This window comes from Kogia breviceps, chromosome 6 (assembly GCF_026419965.1).
Source record: "Kogia breviceps isolate mKogBre1 chromosome 6, mKogBre1 haplotype 1, whole genome shotgun sequence".
In the NCBI taxonomy this organism is placed as follows: Eukaryota; Metazoa; Chordata; class Mammalia; order Artiodactyla; family Physeteridae; genus Kogia; species Kogia breviceps.
In genome coordinates, this window is record NC_081315.1 from 129306520 (window position 1) to 129323439 (window position 16920).

A 16920-nucleotide genomic window follows, 5' to 3' on the forward strand; every position below is an offset into this window, starting at 1 on the left:
TTTCATTGAGACTTCTCTAGTTGCTAAGAAAGAGAATGGATTTAACACAAAGATAACATCTGTCTTTGACCATGACCCGTGTTAGAATCATCATTCAAAAAAACTAGCTTTAAGTTTTCCTGTAGATCCCATAATCATTGCCAAAGAAGTTGGACCTTGTGTTTTTTCAGCTTTATCATATTTTGTATAAGTACCGCATGCTAACCGATGGTGCCTCTGGAGCTCCATCTTTATCATATTTTGGATGATAACCTGTGATCCGAAAATCAGTTGTACAGCCCAGAATGTTCTCTGGACCCCCTAACGAGCAGCATGATCTAAGAAAACGGCAGCTAGCAGCAACCGGCCCCACTGAGGTATGCTGAGCACTGTTGTTTTGGAAGTATGGTTGGCAGGGAGGCAGTTGCACCGCTGGGCACGAGGTCCACTTGGCACCTTTTCAGCAGAACGTTTTGATAATGTGTTGCCAAGACAGCATTCGAAGCAATGCATAAGCAACGCAAGGTTACATATACATAGAGAAGAATAGAGGGCACTTTTTAACATTCTCTCTCTCATTCCTCAACCAGCCAACGTAGGCCTGCCCCAGTTGCCTATACTTGCAGGGTCCCAAGGGTCCTCGCCTTCTCCGCCCACAAAACTACGGAGTTGCCGTCACAGCGTGACAACACACACATGGTTGATGTGGTGCAGAGGGAATGACCTCCCTGGATCTGGCTCTATCATAATATGCCCTTTCCCCAGCCGCCGCGACTGGACCAAGCCACTCGGAGACGTGCCACGGGAGTGTTGGTTACTAAAATGAGAATGTGAGGACTCTCCGGTGGCTAAAGCTGTAAGATATAAAACGTAGAAACTGCACTGTCGTGTTTTCTACCACGTGGAGAAAACCACTGTAGTGAGAGAGGAATAAAGGCGAAGTACACAGAGAAGCATCCATCAAAATCGTGCACAGAGAGCCAGTCCAGGCGGTCTGTTGAGGTCCAGCCACGCTACTGTCCTCAGGTTCTGTTAGATCCAATAATATCCTTATAATGAATTTCCCCTTTTGATTCAAATTGAGTTCCTGTCCCTAGAAGTCAAGAACTAATATACAGCAGATGTCACAAATGATTGCAAATATTTGGAGACCTTAAGAGAAGCTGAGGCAGAATTTAATCCACTTGCTAAGAGGCGTTCACATATGTAGTGTGAAAACTACTCGTTAGTCCCTGTTGATTGAAGTTAGCCTGGTCGTGTTTGTTACGGCAATTAAAGCATACATGCCTTAAAGTCTTTTCAAGACTTGGGTTTCTTCTTAAAGAACATGGAAGTGTTCATTAAAAGATTGATATAAAAAGTCAGTAATTCTGAGGTTAACCCAAAACTTAGCATAATCTTCCTTGGGAACATTTGTATATGGGGGGGGGGGTTTAAATTCCACAAATATTACTAAAATGAGCAATTGGCAGAAAGATGGTTTAAAATATTTTGTTTCAGCATGTAAAATCTCGTTTTATTACAGAATTCTTTTGTTAAAGGCACAGCTATGCTGGGTTGCTGCCCGAGTGATGGGATCTTAACAGCCTAGTTAATTTTAAAAGATTTACAAATGCTGGGCTTCGAACTAATGATAGTAAAATATACTTCACACTTTAATATAGTGCTTAAACTCATGCTACATCTTGTGGACTTAATATTGCATCTGCAGATGAGGGGAGTTGTGGGTGTGTGAATGTAGATATTTTATTTCAAAGAGAACAGAGTTGGTGGGGGAGAGCAGGACAGACCTGTAAAATAACTCAGAATTTCTCCTGACTCTCACATTCTTCAGTGTAATTATAAAATATGAACAGAAGATATTTGAACACACTGTATCAAAGATGGTATGGGTTTATTTCCAGTTAGATGCCAGCACAATAAAACGGAGGTGCTTGTTACCGAGGTGTAGCCTATCTTAAGTTTCGTGATTAGATCTCCAAATGAAAAAGTACAGCCCTTAAGAGGAAATTCTTGGCACTTGCTCCTCTTTACATTATAGGGTGCTTTTATGTGTATATTTTATCATTCATAATAGAGAATACATTGACTAAGATTGCAAAATAGTTTCCATTGTATCGTAATCCCCTTGTGTCCAGCTGACTCACCTCCATGAAAAAAAATTCTGTTCAGTTAGAAATACCTACTGGTCTCTTTCCAATGATACATTTTTTGATGGTTAGTTTAAAATGATGAGGTAAATGTATGGGTACAGTCATGAGACTTACTAAATAGACATACTCAAATTCACTAAATTTTTCATCTTTAGATTTTAAAAACTGTAGATGAATAATCTATGCTTTAAAAATTCACCATTATCTCCTTAATACCAACTTGCATTTCTGATAACAAACCAATCCCACCAAGTGACAATTTAATACATCTTTTAAATTTAAAAAAATGTTGAATGTGATTTCTTCATTATCAACAAGTAGTTTCACCTGTTCTCCTTTTTTCACAGCCCTTTCCGTATCTGTGGATTGCTTTCATGGCCTTTCTCACAGTTTTTAGTTTATTCTTTACAAATGAAGACTTTCTGGTTCTTTTCATTGCTGAACTTGTCACAAACCTTGTTCTCTCATTAGGAGTCTTGTAAAGGAGTTTAGATAACAGCAGTTAAGAAAGAATGTTTAGGGCTTCCCTGGTGGTGCAGTGGTTGAGAGTCCGCCTGCCGATGCAGGGGACACGGGTTCGTGCCCCGGTCTGGGAAGATCCCATGTGCCGCGGAGCGGCTGGGCCCGTGAGCCATGGCCGCTGAGCCTGCGCGTCCGGAGCCTGTGCTCCGCAACGGGAGAGGCCACAGCAGTGAGAGGCCCGCGTACCACAAAAAAAAAAAAAAAAAAAAAAAAAAAGAAAGAATGTTTAAGTTTCATAGGCCATTAAGTAATGGACTTAATGATCAGAAGAAAAAAAACATGAATGTTTTGGTTAAAGCCTTCATAAACTGAATCATCTTTATTCTTCATCTGCATCTGGATTAAGAGTAACGGTAATGAAAATGATTAGCCAATGTGGCTTTTACAAGTATTTGTAATTTCTTTTTAAGTTATATTACATATATAATTTTTAATTGTTAAAAGGCAAGCACTGTATCTTACTACTGGCTTTTAAATCAGTAAAATCAGAGATTTTTTTTTTCCTTTTTAATGGACATTCAAGAAATAGTTCAAAGTGCATCTCACTCCTTATAAGACAACAGGCCAGATAGTTTTTCAGATAAGGAAACAACTTCCTCAGTTTCTAAATACCCCAGTGTGTAATGTTATTACCAAACATCAAAACCTACATATATTTAAATTTAAAAATTCACTTAATGGGTAATGTAAAATTACACATAGTTAATACGTGCCACTTGTAAATGCTAATCTTAACTTGGGAACTTGGGTTTTGTATTCCTTAACTAATATGCTTAAATTTGCAGGCTTAGTGTCTTATTATCCTACCTTTTTTTTTTTTCAATAAATGAAATAGGATATAGATCTTTTGTTCCTCTTCCTTGTCAATAAAGACCTAAATAAGCACTTAGTTATACCTAGAGGCAGTTGTTGAATTGTTCTAGGGTACAAGAGGAAGGTCTAAGAAAGTAAGAACTGCTTGTCTTTACTACGGTCAACTCTACCTTGTAGCTTCTGTGCTCCCCAGCGGTGGTAGTTCTAGCCCAGTTGCATCTGGCCTAAGTCATCTGGAAAGGGGAAGATAGATATTACAATGAAGGACTCATAGGATTTAAGAGGATTTGAAGTGTAGTTACTATAGAGCAGTAGTTCTTAACCCTTTTGGGGTTATGGTTCCTTCTTAGAGTATGATGAAAGCTTTGAACCGTCTCTCTACATATAAAAGTTTTCATAGGTTTCAGAATATTCTTAGACCCATCTAGCTATCCAGGGACCCTAGGTTAAAAATCTTTCTTATATAGCCAATAAACACACAAAACTGGTGAAGTAGTACTTGAAATAGCATCCAGTTCATGTAACAAATAAGACAGTATTGCTTTATTATTATTTGAGTTTAAAACAAAATAATATAATGTGAGCTTCTAAACAAATGGCTAATAAGCAACCTGAGAATTATCTGTCAGAGGAAAAGCAGAGGCTGCCGTACAAAGGTACAAGGAGAGAAGATACGTGCATATATATGGTTAGGGGCTTTAGAGTATCTTATTTGATGGTGATATCACTTCATATAAATCCGTTTTTATTTATTTATATGCTATTGGGAAAGAAGAGCTTTCCTTTCTTTCGGGACAATACTACTGTCAATGAGAATGACATCTGTAAAATAAGTGTAAGATAAATAATCATTTTGTCTTCTCACTCCCTGTCACGAGCTAATGGTATACTTCGCGTTTGCTCACCGGGACCTGTCTTCAGACGCCCCTTAGCTAGCGAGGTATTGTCAAGTCATTTTTTTCTATTTAACACAGATAGCCACTAACACCGCACCGTACTCTTCAAAGTGACTTTACGGATGCCAAGCAAGGCTGCTGATTGCACGGGACCAGCCTGCAGCTGCTCGGAGAACGGGAAAGGAGAAGCGAATTCATTATATATATTATGTGGGTGTGGGGGGCGAAGGCGATCACCAAGTAAAACTTGCACCTATAAAATGAGTGAGTCCCGGGGATGCGTAGCGCACAGCATAGTCACGATAGCTAATAACCCTGTGTTGTGAATTGGAAAGTTGCAGAGAGAGTAGATCTTAAAAGTTCTTATCACAAGAAAAAGAAATAACTGATTGTGGTGATCATTTCACATCATATACATACAGTGAACCATTATGTTGTACTCCTGAAACTAGTGTAATGCTCTATGTCAATTATATCTCAAAAAAAGAAAAAAGAAGGTGTAGAAGGTACTAACTCCCAAATACTCCATTCTGTGGTCGGAGTCCAGAATCCCAAGCTAGACAAGATCCAGGGAAGGCTACCCAGAGCATCCCCGAAGCTTCAAAGGAGGCATTTTTCTGTGTGGGTTGGTGGGGCATGATGTGGGAGTTTGCAGTGAAGACGGTTGACAGATGATGAAACACGGGGTGTATTAAAACTGCCTTAACACCCCTGCTTACACCCTCCCCCAGCCCCTGCTTCCCAAGCTCCCACAGCGCTGGCAGGGAGCATCCAACCCTCCAGACTTGGAGAGGAGTCCTCGAGCTAGCTGAACTTCGCCTGGTCTCCTCTCCCTAGAATACCCGCTGTTAGCTCGCTGAACTTCGCCTGGTCTCCTCTCCCTAGAATACCCGCTGTTAGCTCGCTGAACTTCGCCTGGTCTCCTCTCCCTAGAATAGCCCCTGTTAGCTCGCTGAACTTCGCCTGGTCTCCTCTCCCTAGAATACCCGCTGTTAGCTCGCTGAACTTCGCCTGGTCTCCTCTCCCTAGAATACCCCCTGTTGCGCTCTTCTGTCCTCTTTGCCGGGGGCCTAGCTCTCCCATTCCGAAGTGCTTTTTACCCAAAGTTTGGTGCCTCTTGCAGGGCTTCCGTAGCCTTCTGGGCGTAACTTGGTCCTCAGCACGCCCCCCAAGGGCTCACAAATACACACCTAGGATGACCCACTGTGCCCCAGACACTATTGCTTTTTTAGTCTACAGTAGGCAGTTATCTTGGCTGCAGTTGTCACAGCAAGAGCTGCATGTGTATGTGTGTTTGTGTGTATTTAAAACAAAAAAAAAAAAAATGTAAAAACTACTTTATATCTCTGTTCAGAGATGAGCTCAGCAGCAGACCTTTTTGTAGACTCCCAAAGGTCAAGGGGCTTGGTACGTTTTGGGAGTACAGCAGGGCCAAGGCTGGCGAGCCTACATGGAACTTGTAATCTAGTGAGGAGGCAGACATTTACCACTAGTAACTCTCTACCTGACAATTGCGATATGACAGAACAGCAGTACAGGCTGCTACCAGACCATAAGGCAAGGGATCCTAAAGCAGCCGGGCGTGGGGAGGTAGTGAAGTTGCCGCTGGGGGCGCCTCTCAGTGGAAACAGTCACACTGAACCTTGGCGGGCGAGTATGTTAAACTAGTACTTTGCACAATCTTGTCGCATGAAGGTGGGACTTTCGTTTTCTTCACTGCTCTGTTCCCCAGGGCCTGGAACCTTGTAGGTGGTCAGTAAAGATTTGTTGAGCAAATGAATGAATGGAGGCCTCCCAGCATCTGTTTGCCTTTCTCACCCCTCTCCTTCCCTACCGCGAGGTTCTTGTTCTCTCTATCCCCATACCAGTCGGCGTGTTCTTCAAAACTAAAAATACTCCTTTTTATCTTGTTATGGGTTCAATTAATGTTAGAAACTTTTAAAGTTCCCACAGCTGCAGATGGTTGTAGAAACAATAAGAATAAAAACCCCAGCTCTTTCCCCTCCGTGGGATGATCAATTGATTTGTAAATTTTTTAAAAAACAAAAACTGTTCTGGGTTTCTCCATGCAAGTAATAATGACTGGATGTACATATACTTCAGCTATATATTTTAGAGGCCTCATAATAATTAAGCAACCCAGGGGTTTTCCCCCCTTCTCTAACATCACTAGGCTTCTAGAAATTCTTTTCTTTTGACTCTGTACTCTGTATGGCACTCCAGATTGTATGATCTTAACATAATCCCAGATGGACTCGTATCATAAAGCTTATTTTGCAGACAGTCCAAGGGCAGTAATTCGGTGATGCCTTAAATCTGAAACTTGCCCTCCAAAATTCTCACTTCTAGCCTCCCACGCTCGCTGAGGTGGTATTTTTTAAAGGACTTTGCGTAAGCGCCGCTTGCTTCGCTGCAGTTCCCTTCCCCGGCTGGCGCCGCGCTAGGCTCTCATCTGCGTTCTTGGCGGTTCGGGGCACCCCTGGCCGTGTTTGTGCCTGTGGCAGGCTGACTCCATCGGCTGCTCTGCGGCCAGGAGCCTGCTGCGCTCCCTTCCGTCCCGGCCATTCAGCCACCTTTCACCGCGTCTCAATGGGGCCGGGGAGAATGGGTCCTCGGCCTCCGCGTGAGCACATAATCTCCCAGGTAGCCTCCTCCTTGAAGCACCTCCAGTGCAGGCTATTCGCAAACAGCAGGACTCCACTCTCTGCTGGGTTCCTAATCCCTCAAACGCGTTAGGGGAAGGAGGTCGCGGGGCTGTGAAAGTGAAAAGGAAAGCGAGGGGCGGGGGGCTGAGCGCGCACCACGTCCCCCGCCCCTCGCCGCAGTCAGCGCCAGCTGCAGCCCAATTAAGCGGCAACAGGGCACAGGTGTTCCAGACAGAAGATGCTTTTAACAAAACCACTTTCTTGAAAATACCTAAGACCTTTCAGAGCACTGCAGCACATTTCTTTTGGTGGATTCTTTAAAGCTGTTTAGTACACTTGAAATACAAAGAAGCTGAAAAGCACATTTAGGCCTCGCTGGAAGGCGAGCTTTCTTCGCGCCAAACATCAGGAGCGGCGGAGAGACGGGAGCTCTGCCTCTGTGGATCCGGCGTGTAGCTGCCCAAGAAAGGGCTTGGGGGCGCCTCTCTTCTCCAGCTCCATCTCCCCGTGTAGCCTGCTCTGCACTGTGCAGTTCACCTACTCATGCATGGCCGTATCCTTGTACCCATAAATTACTGTCCTTAGGATGCAGTTGTAGTTTTCCTATGAACTATTTACAAAGCAGCCCCGGCATGTGCTGATTAAACTAGGTAAATGAACTCAGCTCTCCGGAGCCACTTTTTTTTATCATCTGAGGTCTCCCTATAAATAAGCCTCCTCTTCTGGCACATTTAAAATCACTGACTTCTTTTTCTCCACAGATCTGAGTACACTCTGTGCCTGCAGGGTGGGGCGATGGGAACCAAACAGAACTTCAGTTGGTTGTTGAAGCCACCTTCAGAAGCGTGTTACCCTTCCGTGTTTTTGGAGGGTACACATAAGCTCTGAGAGGTAGTTAGGAGCTTAGCGGTGGTGGTGGTTGCGTTAGAATTTCAGCATCCCTGTTGGAAGTGAGCAGCGCCTAGGCCTTCTTGGAGCAGCTGCCCTTCTCCCCCAAGCTTACATGCCCTCAAGGGTACATGTTCCAGTTGTCGTTGTCGTAATCTATTTACAGTCAATAGAAAAGAAGTGCAGATGACTACCCAGGCCTCATCTGGAATGGAAATGACTGTGCTTGAATTTTTATTGGGTTCCTCATCTCAGTGCACCAGGAGAACAGGTAGTGCGGCTGTGAAACTGAAAAGAACAAGGGAAGGGTCACAGCACAGGACGAATGAATACCCAAAATAGTGCGGGACATTTTCAGGTTTTCCTTCCTGTTGATTAGTTTTTGGTAAACAGTTTTTGCCTTGACTGTCATTCTTTTTTTTTTTTTTTTTTTTTTTTTTTTTTGCGGTATGCGGGCCTCTCACTGTTGGGGCACAGGCTCCGGACGCGCAGGCTCAGCGGCCATGGCTCACGGGCCCAGCCGCTCCGCGGCATGTGGGATCTTCCCGGACCGGGGCACGAACCCGTGTCCCCTGCATCGGCAGGCGGACTCTCAACCACTGCGCCACCAGGGAAGCCCCTTGACTGTCATTCTTAATCACGTCGTTTTAAAAAAAATTGCCGCTGCCTGTTCAGAAACCATGTTGGTTTTAATTTTCTCAATGAGCCTGTTTCTGTTTCACAAAGCTGAGCCACCTGTTTAAACTCTTCTTGTTTCGTGGATTGAGGCAAAGAACCGTAGGCTGTGTATAAGAGGTTTCGGGTTTTTTTCCGCAGTGAAGTAAGACATTGTTCTTATTCTTCGTGGCATTCAGAATTCTGCACAATTGCCTCTTTTGCCCTTTTGCATTTAAAAGTGAGGTAATTAGATTTCCCAAGGTTCAATGGTCAAGAGCCTTCTCACCCTGGGAAGTTGCCTCTCTCCACCCTCACAAGGGGAGTTGTCTCACGTAATCCAGTTATTGCCGTATTGTTCTTCTAAAGGCACTGCTTTTTCAGAGGACAAGCATAGCATGAAAATTCATACTCATATGTCCCGTTGCTTATATTGCCAAGTTACGTTTTTTTCCAGCAATTGAAAACAATTACTATTTTCCTCAGTGACTTCGTTTTGAGGATTTCTAAACATTTTCATAAAAATTTTTTCCCTTCTTACCTTTTATGAGCTCATCTCAAATATGCCTAAATCTTTCATATAGAGATTTCCTGCTTATTTTGTTACTTTTCAGATATCTGATAGATCTGTTATTACTGCTGAACGAACGGAAAGAGGATTTGTGATGTTGGCACCGAAGGATGGGTGTCACGGCCACCGAAACACAGCCTGTCTTAGTCGCTCTGACAGTGAGAGCTTAGGCCCACCCTGCTAGCCTTCTGTCTTGTTTACTCATTTCCCCAAACAGATAACATTTTCACCTTTCAGCAAAGCACGTATCTATTTTTTAAAACAACACAGAATACACTCTCCGTGTATTCTGTAAATGCTTTTAATTCTGTTTGCTTTACAGAGCCAGCCAAAACATTTTGCTTTTATAGCCTAATGGCAAAAGCAACCTAACTGGTAATTGGCTAAAAATTCATTTAAATGATCTAGTCTGCAGCCTTTGGGGGAAGAGGACAGCCAAGATGGTGAAGGGATTAGGGGAAAGCTTCCAAAATCCTTTTTGCCAAAGATGTTAAGGCGCCTAAGTGCCAAGAGCTTTCTTTCTAAACGGGTTAAACATTCCAGACAGTCTGTGACTCAAATTTGCATGTTCGTCTACACCCCTCAGCGAGGTTCTTCTGGGGCCTCATGGGGAAAATGCATCTGAATTCCCCCACCACTGAAACAGTACCAGACTCCGTGTGCTTTCAAAAGTGATGCCAGCAGAATGGAGAGCTGTGGGGTCCCTGTAGATACTGTAGATGTACATATACATATACATACACTCATTCAGTTTTCTTACAAACTTTAGAGAGAAATGAGAGAGGTCCTAGTTTAAACTGAAGGTCCTCTTCTCAGCTTCCATAGTATGCATCCCAAATAGAGAGGTGTATTAGCAAATTTATCGGAAAAGACCTCACCTTTCCAAGCTTGATACAGAAAAGTCTTCAGTAATTAACTGATGCCAGATTACTTTCATCAAGTGAGACAACAGATAACGATTTGCACAATGTTTTAAACAGATCTTCCATTTCAGTTCTCTAAACCAATATACTTTACTGCACTGTTGGTGAATTTGGGGGAATCTTTCTCAAAGTGCGGTTTTCTCCTCCGTGACAACACGGGAAAAAACTTCCTGTCCCTGTATAAGAAATTTTGATACCTAAGGAAGCATCCCTCAAATTAACAGGCATACTTGTATTCTTGCTAAAATTTCTATTACTTCTAAGGAAAGGACTAGATTCAAAGTAGTGCCCCAGACCAGAACATTTGCTTAAAATGAACATACATCACAGTGGTAAATAATTTTTCTTACTGAGTTTATCATTCCAAAAACTTAAATGTAACTGACAAAGTCTGGGTCATATGAAACTTAAGTAAAAATATTACAGGATATTGGCCAAATGTTAGAAATATGTGTATAACGTGCCCTTTTGGAAAATCTGTGGCTAATTAAGGAACTGTTCAATTCAGTTCAGCAAATGGGCATGGGCTACGTGCAGGTCCAGGGCACAAGTGTGTGCTGTGGCTGCTGCCTTTTGACTCCGTTAAACAGACCGGTCCTCCTCCAGTCTCTCTTGCTCGGCCCTTTCCCTTTTCTCTCTATTCTGGAATAGGCGAGAGCAAAAGAAAAAAGGATATAAGCTAGGCGAGAGCCACATCGTGCCTAGATTGAGCTGCTTGGTGTGGGTGAGCACCTCCCAGAGTGCGTGCGGAAGGTCAGCAGTAGCCCTAAGGGTAACCACTTACAGGTGTTCTGCCAGAAACAGAGGACAGCTAGAGAGTTCTGTGGGAAACATCAGGTTAAAAAAATTAAGCAGATCATCGTGGCTAGGATTCACAGAAATCTTTAGCATTGCACTGTGCTTTGTGGGAGACAGAGCATATACAGTGTTACCTAAAACCTATTTGATCATGAAATACTTCTTCCTCTGAAAAGACACTAATATGTCAAGGGGAATGCTGGCATGGGCCATGAAAACAAGCCGGAAAGCTGCACTTTTCTTGGGAAGCATGGTACCTTGGAACTCACGGCAAAATAAATGACCCAGGGCAAATAGAAACCAGCCATCATGAAATGGATCTCCTAAGAATACTTGCATTTCCGGGACTATCTTCTTATTGGAGTTAGGAGAGAAGAACTAATAATCTGATTAATGTTTTTCCTTTTGGAATTTCTCCTAAAAAGCCCTTTTATGGGGAAAAAAAATAAAAACAAAGGATCTTTTAGGAGTTATGCTCTGTCAGCTGCTAGTGCATCATCTGCTTGTGAATTGGGTTTAGAGCATTAGAGATGAGTGTCATTGACTAGCCTTTACTGTCATTATGGCCCACGTGACTTCTGAAAACTATCATTGTTATTTTTAGTGACAGTTTCATGATAGAATTACTCTTTTTCCCCGTCCATTTTGGACACTGAAGCTATAGATCCTTGTAATTCCTGGTCCCTTTCTCCCCACCTTGCGCACTTTATTTCTTCTGCTCAGAATGCCCCTTCCTCTCCTGTGTGCATATCTAAATTCTGTCCTTCCCACTCCAGTTTATGAACCAATAATTCCTTCCTTCTTCCCATACCAAAGCACTTGCCTTTTGCCTTGCTAGTGGTCCCTCTTAATACTACGTCTTGGACATCTCTGGCCCCTCCAGCTGGCCTCACCTAGTTGTTGCACAGAGTAGCCAGCCATTCAGTGGACGTTGATTGATGAGTGACGGGTTAATTATGAGTAGAGCTCTGCTTCCTCTCAATTACTTGTATATATTGCTAAGCAAATACGATAGGAAAATAAAAGTGGCCGAAAGGATTGCCTAATTGACTGGTTCTTCAGGGCATCCCTTGTAAATACAAAGAAACAGGATAAGGTTTATCGAAGCGAGTGTTGAATTCAGGCAGCCCTCAGCCACCCTAGAACTGCAAACAGCTGGGCTCCTTCTACACAACGGAAGATAACTTCATAAGAGGTGCTTGAGTACCAGCATTCAGCTGCTCTGTTTCCCTTGTCACTGTCTCCCAGAGATTCTAAAGGTCATCTCTGTCTAATCCAAACATTTCTTAGCGCTTTAGTCAAAACTCTGTCCAAGTTTTCTGTACCTCACAATTCTGTAGAAATTGTTAATTAAGGGCCAGGCCAGTATTAAATATAGTTGGCAAATTATTGTGAAATGTTAACATATACCGAAGGCCCCAAGTTACTAACTAACGTCCAGCTTTCAAATGGCAGTTACTGTGCCCTGACCACCACCAGTGCCCGCCTCTGCCACTGCCGTAGAAGCTTAGGGCAAAGAGCAGTTTATAGCTTAGAGAAAAATCTATAGATGCAGATGTGAAGGAAGGAAGGTTGATCTGCAAAGAGGAATTGCTCAGGGGAGCCGACCCCAAGGACGGCCTTCGAGGCCTCAATGACCTCTCTTCCCACTACCTGCACTTCCCTACCTTGCCATGTTAGGCTACTTGAGATTCCAGTTATTAGAGGAGGATAACCATTTCTTCTTCTCCCAGTTGGATTACTATGTATTGAGAGAGGAAGCCTTACTAGACTGTTGGTTCACTTTCTCAAATGTGCCAGCAATATTAGCCACCCGGCCACATGAACCAAATTCCCGGAATTTTGAGAGGTTCCAGGCAGCCTTGCGCCTCCCCTTCTTTCCTCTGCTCCACCCAGCCTCCCTCCCACCGCTCACCACCTCTCCATTTGCCATGCTTTCCTCAGGCTCCACACATACCTCTACGATGGGGTCACTGCATGTACAAAGCCTGGGGGCACAAGTCCCGCAGCAACTAATTAGTGAAGTCGTTAGTAATTGTCTAGCACACATGGTAGGTATTCAGTAATGCTGGGTCCAGTATTCTCGGAGGGGGGCGTCAGGTATGAAGTGTGCAAGACAGGGCGTCGGCCCAGTGGTGGTAACCTCTCTACTTGACTTACCCTGAGGGGGGAGACACACAGTGGAAGCCTTTCCTGTGCTGTCTCAGAGAAGCAGCTAGAACTGCACCAGCGAGCGGGCAATTCAGTCCTCTTTGCCTCTTCCAGTGATTCTCCTTCCTGCTTTTCAGCCTTGCGACCATCGCTTCAGATTCTTGCACAGATGAAAGAAGTACTGCTCAGAGGGAGGGGAGAAGGGGATTGAGCTCCCTGTACTTGGTCCCTTCACCTCCTTCTGGAGGTCCCTAAGGTTCCTTTGGAACAGAATAGAACCAGTTTACCATGGGGGCGTGTTATGTGCTTTTACTGTGCTTATTAAATATCACGTCCGATTTTCAAATAGCCCTTTTTGCACCAGAATATGTGATGAAGTTGTTTCACTAATCCCTAGAAGCTTTGTTTCTTCCTTCAACAAGTTGGTAGCCATTCTTTTTGGAAAAGCATTAACATGCATAACCACTATAGTCGACTTCACTGCTCATTAATGAAGCCCAGAACTAACAGTTACATTGTCGTAATTTGACAAAGCCATCTAAATCTATGCATGTTTTTTTGAAAGCTCCCTAAACATGCTGCTAAATCCCCTAAAGAGCTACTAAACTGCTTTGGCAGCCATTAGCCCAGCATAAGCAGAGGAACTCTTTTCAGTAAGTGAACAAACAGAGAAAATATGCTGAATGGCTGGACAAATGTGTTTCAGCTGGCCCTTTCATTTACCGATATAAGGGTGCAGTCAATATCAATCACTGTTTTCCCTGTTGCCCTGAAAATCACAATATCTCTTTTCATCCCACAAGCTCTTTTCACCACAGTAATGTGTCTTTAGAGTGACACTGGCATCAGCCCGCTTCCGCTGTCTGAAGTCCAGAGAGCTTAAAACACATTTCAGGATCCAAGACTTGAACCTTCCTCCCTTCCGTTTTCCTACCGCGCGCGCTCTCCTCCCTCCCTCTGCATCCACTCCACCCCCTCCCCAGCTTCTTTTCAATTCTCCCAGCTTTCCTCGCTGAGTAAACAATTCACTTCTCTGTTCTAATGCAGCTCTCCAAAGTAAACGGAGACAACTCTATCTGATATTCCTAAGATTTAAGAACTCATTAAGGAGATGCACATCAAGAAATGCTTTTACATGTCGGTAATAGATCAAAGGTTGAAAGGAATGTGGAAGTTCTGTGCTATGACACGGTGTGCTGATGTGCAGGTCCTCGCTCTCCATCAGTGCCTCCTGCCGCGGCCCTCCCCTTATCACTGGGCTTCTCCCCCGTCCACCCCGCCACCACAGACACACCCATTCTTTGTCATCCCGTGTTAGCGGTCTGTGCCTGCACGTCCGCTCCACCTTTACAATCGTAAGCTCCTTAAGAGCAAACGCCAGAACATACGTCTTTTTTGCCGCTCCTGGATCTCAATACTTAATATGTTGCTTCGAAATGAAGGTGATTACTTTTTATCCTTTTGAAAACGTACGTGGAATGACTCCCAAAGATAAATTTTAGGGATAGGCGTATAGTTGTAGAAGTTACCACGGATGAATATTTCAAATGTTAACATTTCTAAAACACAGTATTGATTGTTTTCTCTCTCCTATTCTTTGTTGTTGTTTTTGTTTGTTTGTATTGTTTCAGATTATAGCCGTATGTAGAGAGGCAGCCCTTCTGGCTCTGGAAGAAGACATTCAAGCCAACTGCATTATGAAAAAACACTTCACTCAAGCCTTGAGCACCGTGACACCCAGACTTCCTGAATCACTGAGACGTTTCTATGAAGATTATCAAGAGAAGAGTGGGCTGCATGCACTCTGAGAAAATATACATATTCATTATGCTAAAAATACTTTCTAGAGAAAACTTGTTTCTTTTTTAAAGAGTGTCAGAATAGCCCTTAATAAGCAAAATGTCTGAAATATGTTGACTAGATCGAGGGGCTTCAGTTCTTATAGACATTTTGAATCATATGGCAACAGTGAAAATATCCATGAAAAAATCTCTGGACAAGAGTTTAAAGTCAGTTTTATCCAGAAATGTGTGCTGAGTTTTAAAAGGCAAACTTTTAGCTTTTTCATTATTTGACCTGGTTCATTCCTCCCATGAAATGCTTTCCTTACTCCAGAATCCATTTCAGTGCATTTCCAAATACCAAAACTGTGGGCATCAGTTTTATACAAGAACATAGAAAATGCGTGTAGATGAAAGCACGGTGAAAATTATTTACAAACCTTTAATTTCGAAGGCCAGCCCCTGAAATGGCTAAAGCACCAGCTAGGCTTATGTGACCTTGTTTCCAAATACGTATTTGTTCTCATTATAATTCAGACTTAATATTTTCGCTTTAGCCTTCTTAACCTGTACTTATGGCAATTAAAAAAAGAATTGAGAGTTATTTCACATACTGTAATGCCCTTTGAAAGTTTAAAAAATTGGAAATGTAAGCCCAGTCCAGACCTAGAAGTATTGTGCGTTTTTTTTCTTTTTCTTGTTTGCATAAAAATGCTATAAGTTAACCATATGAGGTATTCGTGTTTTAACTTGTACACATTTCCAGGTTACCAATAAACTTCTTCAGTTCAAAGAAAAACCAACTTGCACTCTTACTCATATTGTCTTACGTTGCATTCTAAATACCTGTATTTATGCTCCAAATTATCCTTGAGATTTCTTGACACTTTGATAATCCATAAATATCCTTGAAAAAGCTGTTGGAAATTGATTGGTTGACTTCCAGTTCAGAAGCTGGCAATGGAAAGAATGTGCACTTAAACCCAGTCACTGTAGATCTTTGAAAATTCCCAGAAAGACAAGTCAGGCGAGAAATACCTGATTATCAAAATAACAGGGCTGTACAGTTTTGTGGTGGTAGACATTCTAAAATCACATCTCCACTGTTTCATCCTTTGACTATCAGAAATAGATTTGCGGGCTTCCCTGGTGGCGCAGTGGTTAAGAATCCGCCTGCCAATACGGGGGACACGGGTTCGAGCCCTGGTCTGGGAAGATCCCACATGCCGTGGAGCAACTAAGCCCGTGCGCCACAACCACTGAAGCCTGCGCTCCAGAGCCCGCGAGCCACAACTACTGAGCCTACGCACCGCATCTCCTGAAGCCCGTGTGTGCCTAGAGCCCATGCTCCACAACAAGAGAAGCCACCGCAATGAGAAACCCGCGCACCGCAACAAAGAGTAGCCCCCGCTCGCCACAACTAAAGAAAGCCCACGCGCAGCAACGAAGACCCAACACAGCCAAAGATCATAAACAAAAATAAATAAATTTTTTTTAAAAAGTAGATTTGCAAGGGGTTTTTACCCATACTCCATTGGTTTATTAGTACATAAAACCACTCAAGGGACAAAGAATATTACTACTATTTAGAAATGTGCTGGGAGTTCCCTGGCCGTCTAGTGGTTAGGACTCCGCGCTTTCACTTCCGAGGGCCTGGGTTCAATCCCTGGTCAGGGAACTAAGATCCCGCAAGCCATGTGCGGCCAAATATATATATATATATATATAAATGTGCTGTCAAATAAAATAGTCACTAGTCACATGTCTATTTGAGATTTTAATTAAAATTAAATAATATTAAAAATATAGTTCATCAGACATGTGAGCCACATTTCAAATGTTCAAAGGCCACATGTGACAAATGTCTGCCATATTGGACAGAATCGATTGTAGAACATTTCCATCACTCAGAAAGTTCTTTTGGACTCTCTTGATTTAGAAAATAAGGCTTACACATTGAAATAAATAGAACCTCATAGTTACTTTTGTGCTTCCCATTATCCCTTTAGTTATCAGGAGACCGTAACGTCCCTCTAAGTGCTGGGGCACAAGAAAATAAGAGAAAAACTTATCCCCAAAGGCCTAAACAGGAAAATTAAATCCCATTGCCAATAAACGAAAATCCAGAGCAATAAGCCTGAACCAA

At 43.0% G+C, this 16920-nt stretch overlaps 1 protein-coding gene across 2 annotated transcripts in view; it reads left to right on the forward strand.

The window, feature by feature from the left end:
* AFG2A (AFG2 AAA ATPase homolog A) overlaps positions 1 to 16473 on the forward strand; it is a 335245-nt gene extending 318772 nt beyond the window's left edge. The window contains exon 15 of one of the 2 annotated variants that reach the window (XM_059066777.2): positions 14625 to 15814. In XM_059066777.2, the coding sequence (XP_058922760.1) occupies positions 14625 to 14801 (177 nt within the window). In that variant the 3' untranslated portion in view covers positions 14802 to 15814. Of the gene's footprint in view, positions 1 to 14624 lie in introns of both variants that reach the window. The other variant, XM_059066775.2, reaches the window with a different exon arrangement.
* Positions 16474 to 16920: the final 447 nt, after the last annotated feature.